This window comes from Mesoplodon densirostris, chromosome 19 (assembly GCF_025265405.1).
Source record: "Mesoplodon densirostris isolate mMesDen1 chromosome 19, mMesDen1 primary haplotype, whole genome shotgun sequence".
Classification (NCBI taxonomy): Eukaryota; Metazoa; Chordata; class Mammalia; order Artiodactyla; family Ziphiidae; genus Mesoplodon; species Mesoplodon densirostris.
The window spans coordinates 8,169,327-8,183,847 of NC_082679.1; the positions used below are offsets into that span (position 1 = coordinate 8,169,327).

General features: G+C 57.8%; 1 protein-coding gene across 2 annotated transcripts in view; it reads left to right on the plus strand.

Moving 5' to 3' along the window:
* Nucleotides 1-14,521, plus strand: part of LIG1 (DNA ligase 1) — a 41,097-nt gene that overhangs the window by 25,104 nt on the left and 1,472 nt on the right. For both annotated transcript variants that reach the window (XM_060085149.1, XM_060085148.1), the window contains 16 exons: nt 285-341; nt 1,113-1,285; nt 4,166-4,332; nt 4,759-4,835; nt 5,694-5,785; nt 6,018-6,117; nt 7,138-7,223; nt 7,707-7,822; nt 8,833-8,928; nt 9,569-9,679; nt 10,224-10,295; nt 10,721-10,865; nt 11,020-11,102; nt 12,660-12,812; nt 12,922-12,975; nt 13,652-13,795. In XM_060085149.1, the coding sequence (XP_059941132.1) occupies nt 285-341; nt 1,113-1,285; nt 4,166-4,332; nt 4,759-4,835; nt 5,694-5,785; nt 6,018-6,117; nt 7,138-7,223; nt 7,707-7,822; nt 8,833-8,928; nt 9,569-9,679; nt 10,224-10,295; nt 10,721-10,865; nt 11,020-11,102; nt 12,660-12,812; nt 12,922-12,975; nt 13,652-13,795 (1,726 nt within the window). The remainder of the gene's footprint in view (nt 1-284; nt 342-1,112; nt 1,286-4,165; nt 4,333-4,758; nt 4,836-5,693; nt 5,786-6,017; nt 6,118-7,137; nt 7,224-7,706; nt 7,823-8,832; nt 8,929-9,568; nt 9,680-10,223; nt 10,296-10,720; nt 10,866-11,019; nt 11,103-12,659; nt 12,813-12,921; nt 12,976-13,651; nt 13,796-14,521) is intronic.

Genomic DNA, 14,521 nt, shown 5'->3' on the forward strand with positions numbered 1-14,521 from the left:
TTGGCCCTCCCCAGACTGTCCTTCTCCAGTCCCTGGCACTGCAGGAGGCCCTGTCTCCGGAAGCTTCAGTGGGAGAAAACTGGCAAATCTCTCCCCTCCGTGTTTTGGGGAGACCATCGGCAGCTCTGAAGGGGACGGAGAGAATGCCCCAGGCAGTGGCTGGGCGGGGTTGCGTGCACCTGGGGATTTAGCAAGGCTGTCCCCAGGGAGGTGTGGGGAGGAAGGTGGCTGGAGGGGCAGCGTGGGTGTACGCACAGCTCTTGTTTTCTCTTTTCCTCCCGCAGAGTCCCTTACCTGGCTGTGGCCCGGACATTTGAGAAGATCGAAGAGGTTTCTGCGCGGTAATTAACCAGGCCGGCCTGGCCGGGGCCGCTGGGTGAAGGCCCTTCCGGCTCTGTCTCTCTGGAAGCCTCTGCGCCTCCAGCTGCTTAATCCTTAACCTCTCCTCTCTCAGCTTCACCCTGACACCCGAGATCACAGGCCACGGGCACGGCCACGAGAGTGGCTGCAGGCCCTCCGGAGGCCCAGCCATCATTTCTGCCTCATCTGTTGGTCAGAGCAAGATGTGAGGGTCAGCCCAGACCCCTGGCGTGAGGAAACAGCCCCCACCTCCTGGTGGCAGGAACGGAGTCTAGCCTAAGTAGTCAGAAGTAGCTGCCACGTGGCTGACGTGCCTCGACGTTAGAGGAAATCCAGGTCCTGTTCGTAGCGAGAACCCATCTCAGCCTGATACTAGCTCTGTGACCTTGGGCAAGTTACACGATCTTTCCACGCCTCCGTTTCTTTGCCTGTAAAATCAAATAATATCTAGCTCAGGGGAGCTGTGAGAGTTCAGGGAGTTAGAGAATGCAGAGGGCTTAACACCAGTGCCCGGCACCTAGAAAACAGTCCATACGCGTCAGCTGTTACTTCTCTATAGATGACGGTCAAATGGAGGTCCTTTTCCCCCAGCAGCCTGTGATGGTGCCTGTGGCTTGGGTCACACACCGGGCGCTGGTCGTGAGCCCTCTCCTCGTCTCGGTGCCCGGATTCCTTTTATCCCTCCACCGCTGCCCCACTTTGCTCCTGAAACGCCAGGTGGTCATCCACCACCCCCCCGTCCCCTCCTGCAGGCTCCGGATGGTGGAGACGCTGAGCAACCTCCTGCGCTCCGTGGCGGCCCTGTCACCTGCTGACCTCCTCCCCGTCCTCTACCTCAGCCTCAACCGCCTGGGGCCGCCCCAGCAGGGCCTGGAGCTTGGCATTGGCGATGGCATCCTCCTCAAGGCGGTGGCCCAGGCCACAGGTGAGGGTGGGGGGCTGTGGTGGAAGCCCCAGCGCCGGCGGGGGGAGCTTCGAGGGAGGGAGTGGAGAGGCCGGGAGCCCCTGGGAGACGATGGAGGGGGACTGGGAAGGTGGAGAGACGGGGAGAGCGAGGGCAGTGAGCGGAGTGCAGGGGGAGAGCAGGACCAGGTCTGTGCCGAGGCCCGGTCGGGGTGGGAGGAGGTGCTGCAGGCCCAGAGCGGGCCGGGGGCCGGGACTGAGGGCTGGGGCTTGTGGAGGTAGCAGGGCTTTGACCAGCGGAGTCACGAGGGCAGATGAGGAAAGAGCAGGCTGTGGGCGGGGCCGGCAGCCTCCAAGGGCCAAGCCCTCGGTGCTTAGGAGAGGCTGGCTGGCCATGTGGACGGGGCCTCCTGCCCGCCAAGGGCCTGGAATGCTCCATGTTCATTGTGACGGCACTGGGGAGCTGTGGAAAGGTCCTGAGCGGGCAAAGGGCAGGGTCGGTTCTGGGCCCATGTGGAGGATGGACAGGAAACCAGGAGGCCGGGGAGGAGGTGGGGCAGAGGTCTGGGGGAAGAGGAGCTGAGGCCAGGGGAGCTGTGGGCAGCAGGGGAGAGGGCAAGAGAGGGGAGACGGGGGCCAGGAGGGAACTGCCTGCGGGGGTCAGGGGTGGGGGAGGTGAGAAGAATACCCCTGGGTCCATCATGATGGACCTGCCACCAGGACAGGACACCTTGAGGGGCAGGCCGGTTCAGGGGAAGTTACTAAATTCAGCTTGGGACCAACCTGTATCTGTGGGCCACCTAACAATCGAGGAAACGAAGCTCAGGAGATCTGGGTCACAGAGCCCTGAGCTTCGGAGACCTGGTTACGTGCTGGCCCGTTCTCGTGCCCAGGGAGAGGGTCTCTGGGGAGGAGAGGGGCGGGGCTTTGAGTCACACCTTGCGCAGCACCAGCGCTTAAGGAAGAAGAGGTTTGAGGGTTTCATGAGAGGACAAGGTGCCTGAGGAAGATTGGCTGGGAATGGGAGAGAGTCATGGGGTCGTCGGAGCCAGAGGAGCTGAGATCAGAACACTCCCACGCGTTCACGCAAGACACATTCCTTAGGTGCTGACATCGCACCAGACCCGCTGCAGACTGTGTCCACTAGGATACTTCCCTCTGCCAGTAACACGAAACCCAGCCACGCTGGCGCAAAGGAAGGAAGATTTCTCCTTCCGACATAGTGAGGAGCAGAGAGTAGGCGGCAGCCAGTGCCGCCCGGCCTCCCTGCCAGACGGGACCGCGGGGCTGAGGCGGTTTCCGCCCTTCCGTGTTCACGCTCGCACGTGTCTCCTCAGGCCCCCCTCGGCTGCCTGGCCCAAGGGGGTGTGGAGAGTTGGTCAGGCGATACCACTTACAGGCACGGGGCCTGGCAACTCGGTCATGTGTCCTCGTGGCTTCCAGATAAAGCTTTGGAATATAATTGTTTTGGAAGTGAGTTGGGGTAGATCCAGACACCAGAACCTGCTTTGTATTTTGCGTATCAGCGATGCTATGGAATAGATAAGTGTAGGTCGTTGTCAAAAAAAAAAAAAAAAAAATCTCTGGCCAAGTGGCCAGAGATTGAAATGCCTGCTGTTTCATTGTGAATTGCTTTCCCTCTGTTTCCTTTGTACATGAGTTGGGGCATTGTGCTGACCTGATACGTGTGGGTAGGTTGTGTCATCTCTGCATTTCTTCCGGAGTAGAGAGGGGTGACACAAAATGTCTGTCCTGGGAAGGGCCTGTGGTTCTGATAGGTTGAGAACTGCTAGGCAGAGCTGTTGTGATAACTTGCCTCCACCTTCCCAGCCTCCTGCTCTTTTAAAAATGTATTTTATTGCAGTCTAGTTGATTTGCAATGTTGTGTTAATTTCCGCTGTACAGCAGTGGCTGAGTTATACATATGTTGGTCTGGCCAAACAGTTCGTTCGGTTTTAAGTAGAAATAAAAGACATTTTTCATTTTCACCAGGAATTTTATTGAACAATGTATTCACTAACCAAACAAACGTTTTGGCCAACCCAATAGATATACATTCTCTTTCATATTCTTTTCCATATGGTTTATCACAGGATATTGAATATAGTTCCCTGTGCTATACAGTAGGACCTTGTTTATCCATCCTATATATAATCGTTTGCATCTGCTAATCTCAAACTCCCAGTCCTTCCCTACCCCACCCCCACTTCCCCTTGGCAACCACAAGTCTGTTCTCTGTGTCTGTGAGTCTGTTTGTGTTTTGTTGATAAGTTCATTTGTGTCATATTTTAGATTCCACATATAGGTGATATCATATGGTATTTGTCTTTCTCTGTCTGACTTCACTTGGTATGATAATTTCTAGTTGCATCCACGTTGCTGCAAAGGGCATTATTTCGTTCTTTCTATGTGGTTGAGTAGCACTCCACTGTATGTATATACCACATCTTTATCCGTTCATCTGTTGATGGACATTTAGGTTGTTACCATGTTTCGGTTATTGTGAATAGTGCTGCCATGAACATAGGGGTCCAGCCGCCTACTCTTACAGCAAGGGGCACCCATGGGACCCAGCCTAGACAATAAGTAAGGCCAGAACACCTCCACTGTATTTAAATTGATGACTTCAAAAGGATAAGGTGACAGAAAACAAGCAAAGGCCCATTGGAGGACGTTAGTGAGCAACTGGAGGGCAGGCACAGGGTCCCTTGGCCGCCTTCTCACTTGCTCCCCTGGTGATTGCATTCCACCCCAAGGCTTTAAGTCCCGTCTACACACTGATGACACCACCCCAGACATCCCCTCTGGTGTAGACGGGTTCATCATCCAGGCCGCCTGGAGCCAGGAGCCATGTGGCCACACCTCTCCTTGCCCTCAGCACCCTCTCTCTCCGTCCCCCAAGGCCGGCAGCTCGAGTCGGTCCGGGCCGAGGCGGCCGAGAAGGGCGACGTGGGGCTGGTGGCCGAGAGCAGCCGCAGCACCCAGAGGCTCGTGCTGCCCCCGCCCGCCCTCACCGCCGCCGGCGTCTTCACCAAGTTCCGGGACATCGCGCAGCTGGCCGGCAGCGCTGTGAGTAGGCAGGCGGCTCACCCTCTCTCCAGACCCTTTTCCCCTGGGGACCCAAAAGGCTCTGGTTAGACTGTTCAGGGCTGGATCGCCTTGGTCCTGCCTGTGGGATCAGAGCTTCCTTTCCTTCTGCTGCTCTCAAGACCGAGGGAACCTCTTCCTGAGAGTCTAGCCCTGATCTAGTGCGGGCCGTGGGTCACGGCTCCACAGACATGTGCTGAGCAAAGCTAGGGTGGGAGGCAAGAAGAGAGCGAGCTTTTCACCGCTCTGTGAGCACGCGGCCGCCGTGGGATGGGGGAGCGAGGGGGGGGGATGGGGGGCAGGTATTCCAAGGGTGGCAGCTCCCCAGGCAGCATGGTTGGCGGGGAGGTGTGGTCCCCTCCCCTCCCTTCACCCCAGGCACTGACTGCCCTTCCCCCGTATCTTCAGTCCACAGCCAAGAAGATGGACGTCATCAAAGGCCTCTTTGTGGCCTGCCGCCACTCAGAAGCACGATTCATCGCCAGGTGAGTATGGAGGCCTGTGAGGGTGGGGAGAGGTGACGGTGGAGAGGGACTGGCAGCTGTATCACTGCTGGTGCCGCGACCACCCTTGGATGAGAACAGCGTGAGAGAGGAGCCTGGGCCCTGAGGGGGCGGGATGGGAACATAGGTTTCCTTTCGCAGCCGGCTCCTCTTCTCAGTAGCACTGCCTGGAGAAGGGTGGGGGCTCGTGGGTGAAGAGTGCCGCGCTTGATTAGTGATGTCTGCCTTGGCCTGAGTGGGGACAGTAAGCAGGGTAGCCAAGCGGTAGCCGTCCTTGAAGTATTTGTCCGACATAGTCGTTGGAGTGTTTCTTGGGTACCCTGCCCCATGCCACGTGCTTTCTTCCTCCCTGCAGCTCTTGGAGGTGGGCCCTGTTAGCCTCACCCCAGTTTACAGAAGGGGAGATGGAGGCCCAGGGAGGTGAAGCTTCCTGCCTGAGGTCGCTGGCTCAAAGCAAGGCCTGTGGCGGGGACAGGTTCCTGACCATCACACTCTGGCACCCCTGGGGCAGGCTGCCTTCCAGTTCCAGGCCCAGCTCTGGCCCTGCCCCACCTTCCCCGAGCCAGTCCAGTTTCTCAGAGGGCAGCTGAGGAGAGAGGCGGAGACGCCTGCAAGGCCCCTAGTTCTGTCCGCAGGCGCTGCCAGCGGTCACGGTGGTTACTGGCCGGCCTCAGTTTCCTCCTCTGTTAAGTGGGGCTGTGTGATCTCAGGTCACTTCTGGCTCTGGTTTTGAGGAGAGGGTCGAGGTAAGGGAGACTGGAGGAGAGAGGAGCAAGGGGTAGAGGGCGGGGTCGGACAGATACGGGCAAGCCCACTCCCCATTACCTGCTGTCTCCCCAGAGCCCTGAGTGGACGGCTGCGCCTCGGGCTGGCAGAGCAGTCGGTGCTGGCGGCCCTCGCCCAGGCCGTGAGCCTCACCCCGCCAGGTCAAGGTGAGCCCCCGTGGCCGGCCCCGTGCCCAGCACTCGAGTTAACCTGGCTGCCCTTCTCCTTGTCAGAAGTCCACGCCCACGCCCACCCCTACACGTGGTTCCCACCTCCCACTGCCACTCCAGGCTCTCTCCCCTGCGGACACTGTTCCTGGCACCACCACCCACTGTGGACTCGGGTGGCTGAGCGGGGTTGGGCCCATCCCAAAGCCTCTTCTGCTGGGGCTTGTCTTAGAATTCCCCCCAGCCGTGGTGGATGCTGGGAAGGGCAAGACAGCAGAGGCCAGAAAGACATGGCTGGAGGAGCAAGGCATGATCCTGAAGCAGACGTTCTGGTGAGTTCCAGGGGCCCTGGGCAGAGCAAGAGGGGTGGGGGGAGCCAGAGGGGGGTGGTGGGCAGGGCCCGAGGGGTCATGGGTGAAGTGGGAGGGGCCAGCAGCCAGCAAGCATCCGTGACCATCACAGGGCTAGTGACAGAGCACTGGGTGGCGATCCAGACGAGGCTGGTGCTGGGCACAGGGGTGATGACAGAGGTCGGGAAGAGGGCCAGCAGTGAAGGCCCAGTGACACAGGGACAGGGAGAGATGCTGACACAGAGCAGAGGAGGAGGTATCAAGAGGTTTGCAAGTTCCAGACAGGACTGCGCATGTGGAGAGGCCACGAGAGCCCCAGATGGGGGCTGGTGATTGACGCACAGTGAGGGGTCGTGACAGTCACGGAGAGGACGTCTGTGGAGTGATGGTGAGGGCTCCAGAGAGAGCCGCGTGGAGGGACCTGGCTGGCTACCGACCCAGGGCTGGCCCCAGCGGGACGGTGACAGCCCAGAGGGAATGTCAGCGGCAGGAGGGCAAATGAGCCATTCCACAAATGCCCACGGGGCACCTGCTCTGGGCCAGTCCCCTTGGGTGCTGGGTACACAAGGCAGACAAGCCCTGCAGAGCCTCTGGGGCCAGGGCGGCAGCCTTAACTCTGCCCCTGTGTGGGCACCTACAGACTGTTGCTCTCAGGCCTGCCCAGACCAGTTAAATCAGAATCTCTGCAGGTGGAGGCTGGCCTTGAAGGAACACTTTTTTGAACACGTCCTTGAGTGGCTGTGACATGTAGCCCAGGTAGAGAATCGCTCGTCTCATGATGACAGACTGGGGAGCGATGGCGGGCCCGGCTCGAGGGAGCCAGAGTCAGAGTGATATATAGTGACGCTGAGGGAGGACTACGACAAGAGACGGGGCAACAAGAGGAGTCGGGGATAGGCGGGAGTAGACCTGGGGCCAGGTGGCCCGCAGAGGTGGATCTTGCAGCCAGAGAGCAGGGTTCTAGAAACACGTGTCCCACCTTGTTCTCGCCCCCCACCCCAGCGAGGTGCCCGACCTGGACCGCATCGTCCCCGTGTTGCTGGAGCACAGTCTGGAGCAGCTCCCGGAGCACTGCAGGCTGAGCCCAGGTACCAGCCCCACGGGCCCCTCTGCAGTCGGTCTACGGCCTCACCCTGGGCCCCAGGCGCTGGGCTGGCCGCCTTCCTGCTCCGCTCCCTCCACCTGGCCTTGGCTTCTGCCCTCCAGGGCGGCCGTGGGAGGGCCCGCTGCCCAGAGAGCACCCGTCTCAGAAGCCCAGGACCCTCCTCCAAAGTCAGTCCTGTCCCCTGTGCCAAAAGCCGTTGCTTTTCTGCTCGGACTTCCCGCTTCTGTATTAGAGCTGTTACATCAGAGATACCCCAAAAGGCGAGGCAGGCAGACAGACAGACTCTCGTTTTCTTGTACATAAGAGTCCAGAGGGAGGCAGGAGGCCAGGGAGGGGCTGCACAGCACTCCAGGGCTCAGCCACCCAGGTTCCCTCTGTCTCGTCACTTCGTCATCCTGAGGTTGTCACCCTAATGTGCCCCCCCCACCCCGTCTACCTGACCTCACTCTCATCGCAACCCCCCCAGGGGTCCCCCTGAAACCAATGTTGGCCCACCCAACCCGGGGCGTCAGCGAGGTCCTGAGGCGCTTTGAGGAGGCAGCTTTCACCTGCGAGTACAAATACGATGGGCAGAGGGCACAGGTAAGGGGGTGGACACATCCCTTCTGCAGAAAGGGGCATGCCGTCGAGCAGGGCCATGGGGTCCCTCAGACCTGAGTTCCAGGCCGGCCGGCCTCTGCCACGACTACCCGTCCGGTCGTGCACATCTCTTGGGGCTGTAGTTCCCACCTCCGGGCAATCCGCGATCATAGCCACCTGACTGGCTTCTCTGAGAATCAGTTTTGATAATATCATCACAGTCCTGACCCTCGGCAGTGGGAGCTCAAGCAGCATCGGCTGCACTCGTGCCCTGCTGGTGGGTGTATTAATGTAACGGGTGCCTCCCAGGGCCGGAGATGGCCTTGGTCTGGGCTGTAAGGATGCTCCTTGCGGCTCTTCTGTCCTGGGGGGAGTTGGGGCCGGCTCCGCCCTGTTCCTCACCTGGGGATGGATAAGCGAGCTTGGTGGGCGCCACCCTGTGGTGCCTTGAGGAGGCTACACACAGTGGGTTCAGTAGATGCTTAACAACACAGATGGATCTTTGAAATACAGTGCTGAGAAGATGAACAAAATGAGTTACCATAGTGGCAGTGATTTTTAAAAATACATATGTAAAGTCACATATTACGTCATACACACACACTACTATTTCTTGGGATAATATACGTGTTGGGTGGCACATGTGTAGCACTACTCAAGGACTGGGGCCCAGACGTAGTAAAATGAATAAATTAAAATCATAAAAGCCAGAATGATGTTTACGGCCTAACAACATCCAGACAGGTCATACGTACGCGCAGAGCCAAGTACCTGTGCTTGCATGGGGAGGAGGGTAGGGATTGGAGATGAAGCGGAGGTGGCGGGGGCTTCCACACACACGGCTGGGAGGTGCTGTTTGAACCAAGGAGAGGATTCCCTCAGATCTCTGCACCAGTACCTCCTCCAGAGCTTCTGGAACCGTCTGCCAATGAAAGTGGAGTCAAGAAGAGAAAGGAGGGGGCCCCGGGGGCGGACCTGGCCCTGAGACCCTCTCCGCTCCCCCCCTGTGGCAGATCCATGTTCTGGAAGGTGGGGAGGTGAAGATCTTCAGCAGGAATCAGGAGGACAATACCGGAAGGTACCCCGATATCATCAGCCGCATCCACAAGGTGGGCACCTGCCGCTGCCTCTCACTCAGATGGGGGCCGGGGCTGCACTTACGGGTGCAAGGAACTGAGGCCCAGCCAGGCCAGCTCGGCACAGCAGGGGTTGATGGGAAGGAGATTGGAGTGCGTTGGGCTGCAAATAACGGAACAACTGCAGATGTTCTGTTCTTCTCAAATCTGAAGGCGGGTGGCCCTAGGCTGGCTCAGCTGAGCACCAGGGTCCTCCCAAACTCAGCTTGGTCCTCTGCCCTCTACTGTCCTTGGCTGGTTCCATTTCATCCCAATGCCTGTCCCCTATGGTCTCCAAGTAGCCACCACGCTTCCAGACAGACAGGAAAGGGGTTCCAGCTTCTATCCCTTCCCACAAAGAAAGTTAGTGCTTTTCTGGGTACCTCCTACCACCCCTGGCTGACTCCAGCATGGGGGACCAAATAGTAAGTCCTCAGAAAACATAGTTTTTTCCCCTCTCGGTGGGGAGCAAGAGAAGGGGTCTGTGTTCACGTGTGTCTCTTTAAGGTTGACGTCAGTTTGTCAGTGGATCTTCAGAGCTACAGAAGGAAAAAGATATTTGTTTCCCTGCGTCTGTCTTTTGGCCTCATCCGCCACCTCTCACCAGCCCTGGGTCCCCCTCTTCACCTTTCAGATTAAACTCCCGTCAGTCACATCCTTCATCCTGGACACGGAAGCCGTGGCTTGGGACCGGGAAAAGAAGCAGATCCAGCCATTCCAAGTGCTCACCACCCGCAAACGCAAGGTAGCCTCTGCGCCCCCTCCACTGCCTACCCTCATCTTCCACCCAGTCCTGTGCAGTCCCAGAGAGACAGAGCTATCAGTTGGGTTGTAGTTCTCGCAGCCTTTTGCAGTGTGGCTGCCACAGCTCCAGCCATCGCATTCTTATCCCAGCGTGCCAAGTTGGAAGGAGGGAAGGCCTCTTTTCCAACATCTGTTTTATTGTGAAAGACCTGTTCTAGGAGCTCCCACAACCTGCACCCCAGCAATCTTCTTTACTCTCATTGGCCAGAGCTGTGTCATGTCACCCCCCATTAGCTGCAAGGGAGGCTGGGAGAGCAGATACCTAGCAGTGGTGAATGCGGTGGCTGGGATTAGCCAAGAGCCATCACAGTTCAGTGCGTGTGGCTGGCAGCACTGCTGCCCTCACAGGTGTGCGGCCTGTTGGCTGGGGAGAAGGGGGGCATGGCAGGTGACCGGGGTGTCTGCCTCGGGCATGGTGGGAAGGGACCCAACTGGGCCCCATCTCACCTTCCCCCGCTCCTGGTCTCCATCCTGCCCTGACCCAGGAGGTGGACGCGGCAGAGATCCAGGTGCAGGTGTGTCTGTACGCCTTCGACCTCATCTACCTCAATGGAGAGGTGAGTTCTGGCATCGTGTCCGGGTCAGCTGGGGCATGACTTGAGGTGGTGGGGGGAGAGCTTGGGAACCAGCGGTTAGAGTTTCATCACTGAGCCCGGAGGCCACACTCGGGCAGTGGTTCTCAAAATGTGGACCGTGAGGCCCTCCCTTTCCCAACATCTGTGTGAGGGAGATTTCCTTCCTGTCCTGCAACCTGAACGACATTTTGTAGCCATCCGAATGCAGAAGCAGATGTGAGAATCCAACCTCTGTTAAACCAGACATTAGAGAATTGGCAAAAATATAAAATAATGCCCCTCTTCACACTCATTTCCATAAGCCACATGATGACTTGTGACCCATCTGCTTCCTGCTTCTCCCGAGGTCGGGGTTTCTTCTCTTTATTTCCACGATGCTGTCCCATCTCTCTCATCCTGCCCCACAGTCCCTGGTACGTGAGCCCCTTTCGCGACGCCGGCAGCTGCTCCGGGAGAACTTCGTGGAGACGGAGGGCGAGTTTGTCTTTGCCACCTCTCTGGACACCAAGGACACGGACCAGATCGCCGAGTTCTTGGAGCAGTCGGTGAAAGGTGAGGGCATCCGCCAAGGTCTGTGCCCCCTCCGCCCACCCCCCAAGATCTGCACCCATCCCAGCCCCACCCTGGACGACTGGACCAGAACCCTGCCTGCGTCTATTGTGAGGCTGTGAGCCGGGGCTTCACAGGGCTCTCATGTGTCCCCCAGACTCCTGCGAGGGGCTGATGGTGAAGACCCTGGATGTGGACGCCACCTACGAGATCGCCAAGAGGTCGCACAACTGGCTCAAGGTGCAGCCTGCCCCCGACCCCCTTTCTTGCTGAGCTGGGGACCAGAAGCCTGCCCCTGCTGGGTGGTCCATGCCCAGTCCCCACAGTCACCCCATTTGAGCCCCGCAGCCCTTTGCTCAGTCCCTCCCACGTCCCACTGCAGCCAGCCTTGGCTCTGTTCCCTTAGTGAGTCACCATGAGCAAATTCACCAAGGACTGGTGGAGAGCCCCCCGGCTAGGCACCCCAGATGTGGGGGTGAGGGAGCCCAAGGAGCTTTCTGTTCCCTCTGAGCTTGCCTTCCGCCAGGAAGTCAGCCAGGATGCAAACGGGATAAAGTCGGGGAGTGATGAGTGCTGTGAAGAAAGCAAGTCCACTTGGGGCCAGGGAGGGTCTGCAGTACTTTGGGTGATTGGGAAAAGCCTTTCCAGAGGCAGTGTTTGGGTCGAGACATGGATGATAGGAAGTGGTCGGTCATGTGAAGATCAGGGGCGGAGCATGTAGGTGGGGGTTGGGGGTGGGCAGCAAGTGCAAAGGCCCTGGGGTAGGAACAAGCTCAGTGTGTGCAGGGGTCGAGGACCATCGAGGCGTGAGGTGAGGTCAGGGCAGAGAGTGGGTCCCAGATCACCCAGCAGTGGGTGGTAAAAGAAAACTGGGTTTTCCTCCAAGGGTTTCAGGAAGCCAGCGGAGGTTTTAAGGGGGAAGTCACCTGGTCTGATTGTCATTTGGCACAAGTCCTCCGGCCACTCTGTGGGTGGTGGACGGGTGCGGGGGTGCTGGGCAGAAGTGGGAGCAGGCAGGCGAAGGCAGCTGTCCAGTAAGAGGTGATGGGAGCTTGAGCAGAGAGTCAGCAGTGAGGAGGGGGCCGGGAGACCCAAGCGGGAGATAGCTGGGCGCTGAGCTGGCGGAGCCTGTGGACAGGGTTTCCCTATGTGTGTGTGTGTGTTTGTTTGTTTAAATATTTACTTATTTTGGCTGCTCGGGTCTTAGTTGCGGCACATGGTATCTTCGGTGCAGCCTGCCTGCGGGATCTAGTTCCCCGACCGGGGATCGAACCTGGGCCCCCTGCATTGGGAGTGTGGAGTCTTACCACTGGACCACCAGGGAAATCCCTCCCTGTGTGTTTTTTAGTCGTTTATGGTCCGTCCTGCCCCCACTAAGCTGTAAGCGGCTGTGCAGGTACAAACCTTGCCAGTCTCAAGAAATATTCACTGTTGTATCCCCATGGCTGAGCTCCTGCCTGGCACACAGTTGGCACTTAATTAACGTTTTTGGAATGAATGGATAAATGTTCTCTGTGTGAAGGAGTGGAATGTGTCTCCATATCGAACGGAGGGGGGTTCCGGGGTGACCCCCGAGGTCTCCCCGCCTGACCTGTCCCCTCGATCCCGCCTCCTCTTCGCATTTGCGTCCCCTGTCTCATCAACCCTTGCAGCCTAGAAACCTGCTCCACGTCCAGTCTCCACACGGTGACTGTCATGGGTCTTCTCACCCAGCCCCTCCTCACTCGGTGCTTAAGCTCCAGCGGTGGAGCCACACCCGAGCGTCCCACCCTCATCCCCCACCTTCCCTCCTCCCAGCTGAAGAAGGACTACCTGGACGGCGTGGGCGACACCCTGGACCTCGTGGTGATCGGCGCCTACCTGGGCCGGGGAAAGCGGGCCGGCCGGTACGGGGGCTTCCTGCTGGCTGCCTACGACGAGGAGAGCGAGGAACTGCAGGCCATATGCAAGGTGCCGGGAGCTGGGGGGCCGCAGAAGCGGGAAGGGAGTGGGTGTGGCTCAACCTCGGGGGCTGGGTGCTGGGAGGACGTGGAGCCTCTGACCTCCGTCCTCCTCGCAGCTCGGAACAGGCTTCAGCGACGAGGAGCTAGAGGAGCATCACCAGAGGCTCCAGGTGAGCCCCCCCCCCCCCCCCCCCGCCACAACCAACGTGTGCGCTTGGGGCTCTCGCTGGGAGGCTCGGGGCGCGGGCCCGGCGCTGCAGAGCTGGCTTCCGAGTGCAGCACGTCCAAGTTCCCGTCCCAGCCCTGCTAGCTACCGGCCAGAGCCTCCGGTCAGGGAGCCTCATCTCCCCAGGCTCAGTGCCTCGGCCGCGCCCGAGACAGGCTCAGGGAGGGCGTGTCGCTCGTTCCCTGAGTTCGCTCTTAGGATGCCAATGGAGCCCCTAGTCATCGCGGAGTTTGCTGTCCCGGTCCCAGGCATTTGGGGCGTGCTCTGGCTTTCCTGTGTGTTGGTGTCTCTGGCCCTGTCTGTCCCATTCTTGGTGTCCCCCCACCCAGGTCTCTGACTCCCCGTCTCTGGGTCTCGGTTCCTCTCTCTGACTCTCTGCCTTTAATTTCTTGTCTCAGCTCCCAGGGTCTCTGTCGTTTCTTCCTTTCTCCCGTTTCCCCTATCACCCCCCGGCTCCACCTACCACCAGCTTTTTACTTGGAGGGGCATCTGTATCTATCCCCTTCCCCCGTCTTCCTCCCTCTTTCCTCACTCTCCAGTCCCGCCCCCCACAACCCTCCCCTCAGCCTTGACTTTGAGATCCAAGACCCTCTCTCCCTTATTCCCGCCACTGGCTGCAGGCCCTGGTGCTGCCCGCCCCACGCTCCTATGTCCGGGCCGACGGCGCCGTGGCCCCCGACCACTGGCTGGACCCCAGCACCGTGTGGGAGGTGAAGTGTGCAGACCTCTCCCTCTCCCCCATCTATCCGGCTGCCCGGGGCCTGGTGAGTAACTGGGGGACCCTGGAATAGACCCTCCGAAGGAACCCCAGCTGGGAGGGTGGGGAAACGGGGGGAGGGGATCTTGGAGCCCATGTCTGAGCTTCCTGGGTGATGCTTAGGAAGACTGGAGCTTGCGTTTTATTTGGGTTTCAGATAATGAGGTCAAAGTCTCATTAAAAAAAAAAAAAAAATTCCCCAGGAGTAGAAAGAAAACCGTGAAATTGCTTTCTTTGATTAAAAAAATTTTTTTATTTTTATTTTTTAAATTTTATGTTCTTATTGGAGTATAGTTGATTTACCATGTTGTGTTAGTTTCAGGTGTACAGCAAAGTAATTCAGTTTTATATATATATATATACACACATACATACATATATATATTCTTTTTCAGATTCTTTTCCCTTTGTTACTACAAAATATTGAGTAGTTCTCTGTGCTATATAGTACGTTCTTCTTGTTTATCTACTTTATATATAGTAGTGTATATCTGTTAATCTCAAACTCCTAATTTATCCCTCACTACCCCTGACCCCTTTGGTAAACCATAAGTTTGTTTTCTGTGTCTGTGGGTCTATTTCTGTTTTGTATATAAGTTCATTGGTATCATTTTTTAAAAATCTCTTTCTTAAATATCATAATCTCACATTCCGCTCTTAAGTAATTTTTGAAAACAGTTCTTTTCAGTAAAAATTTAGGATACTTCCTGCTGAGCATTTAGGTCCACTACTG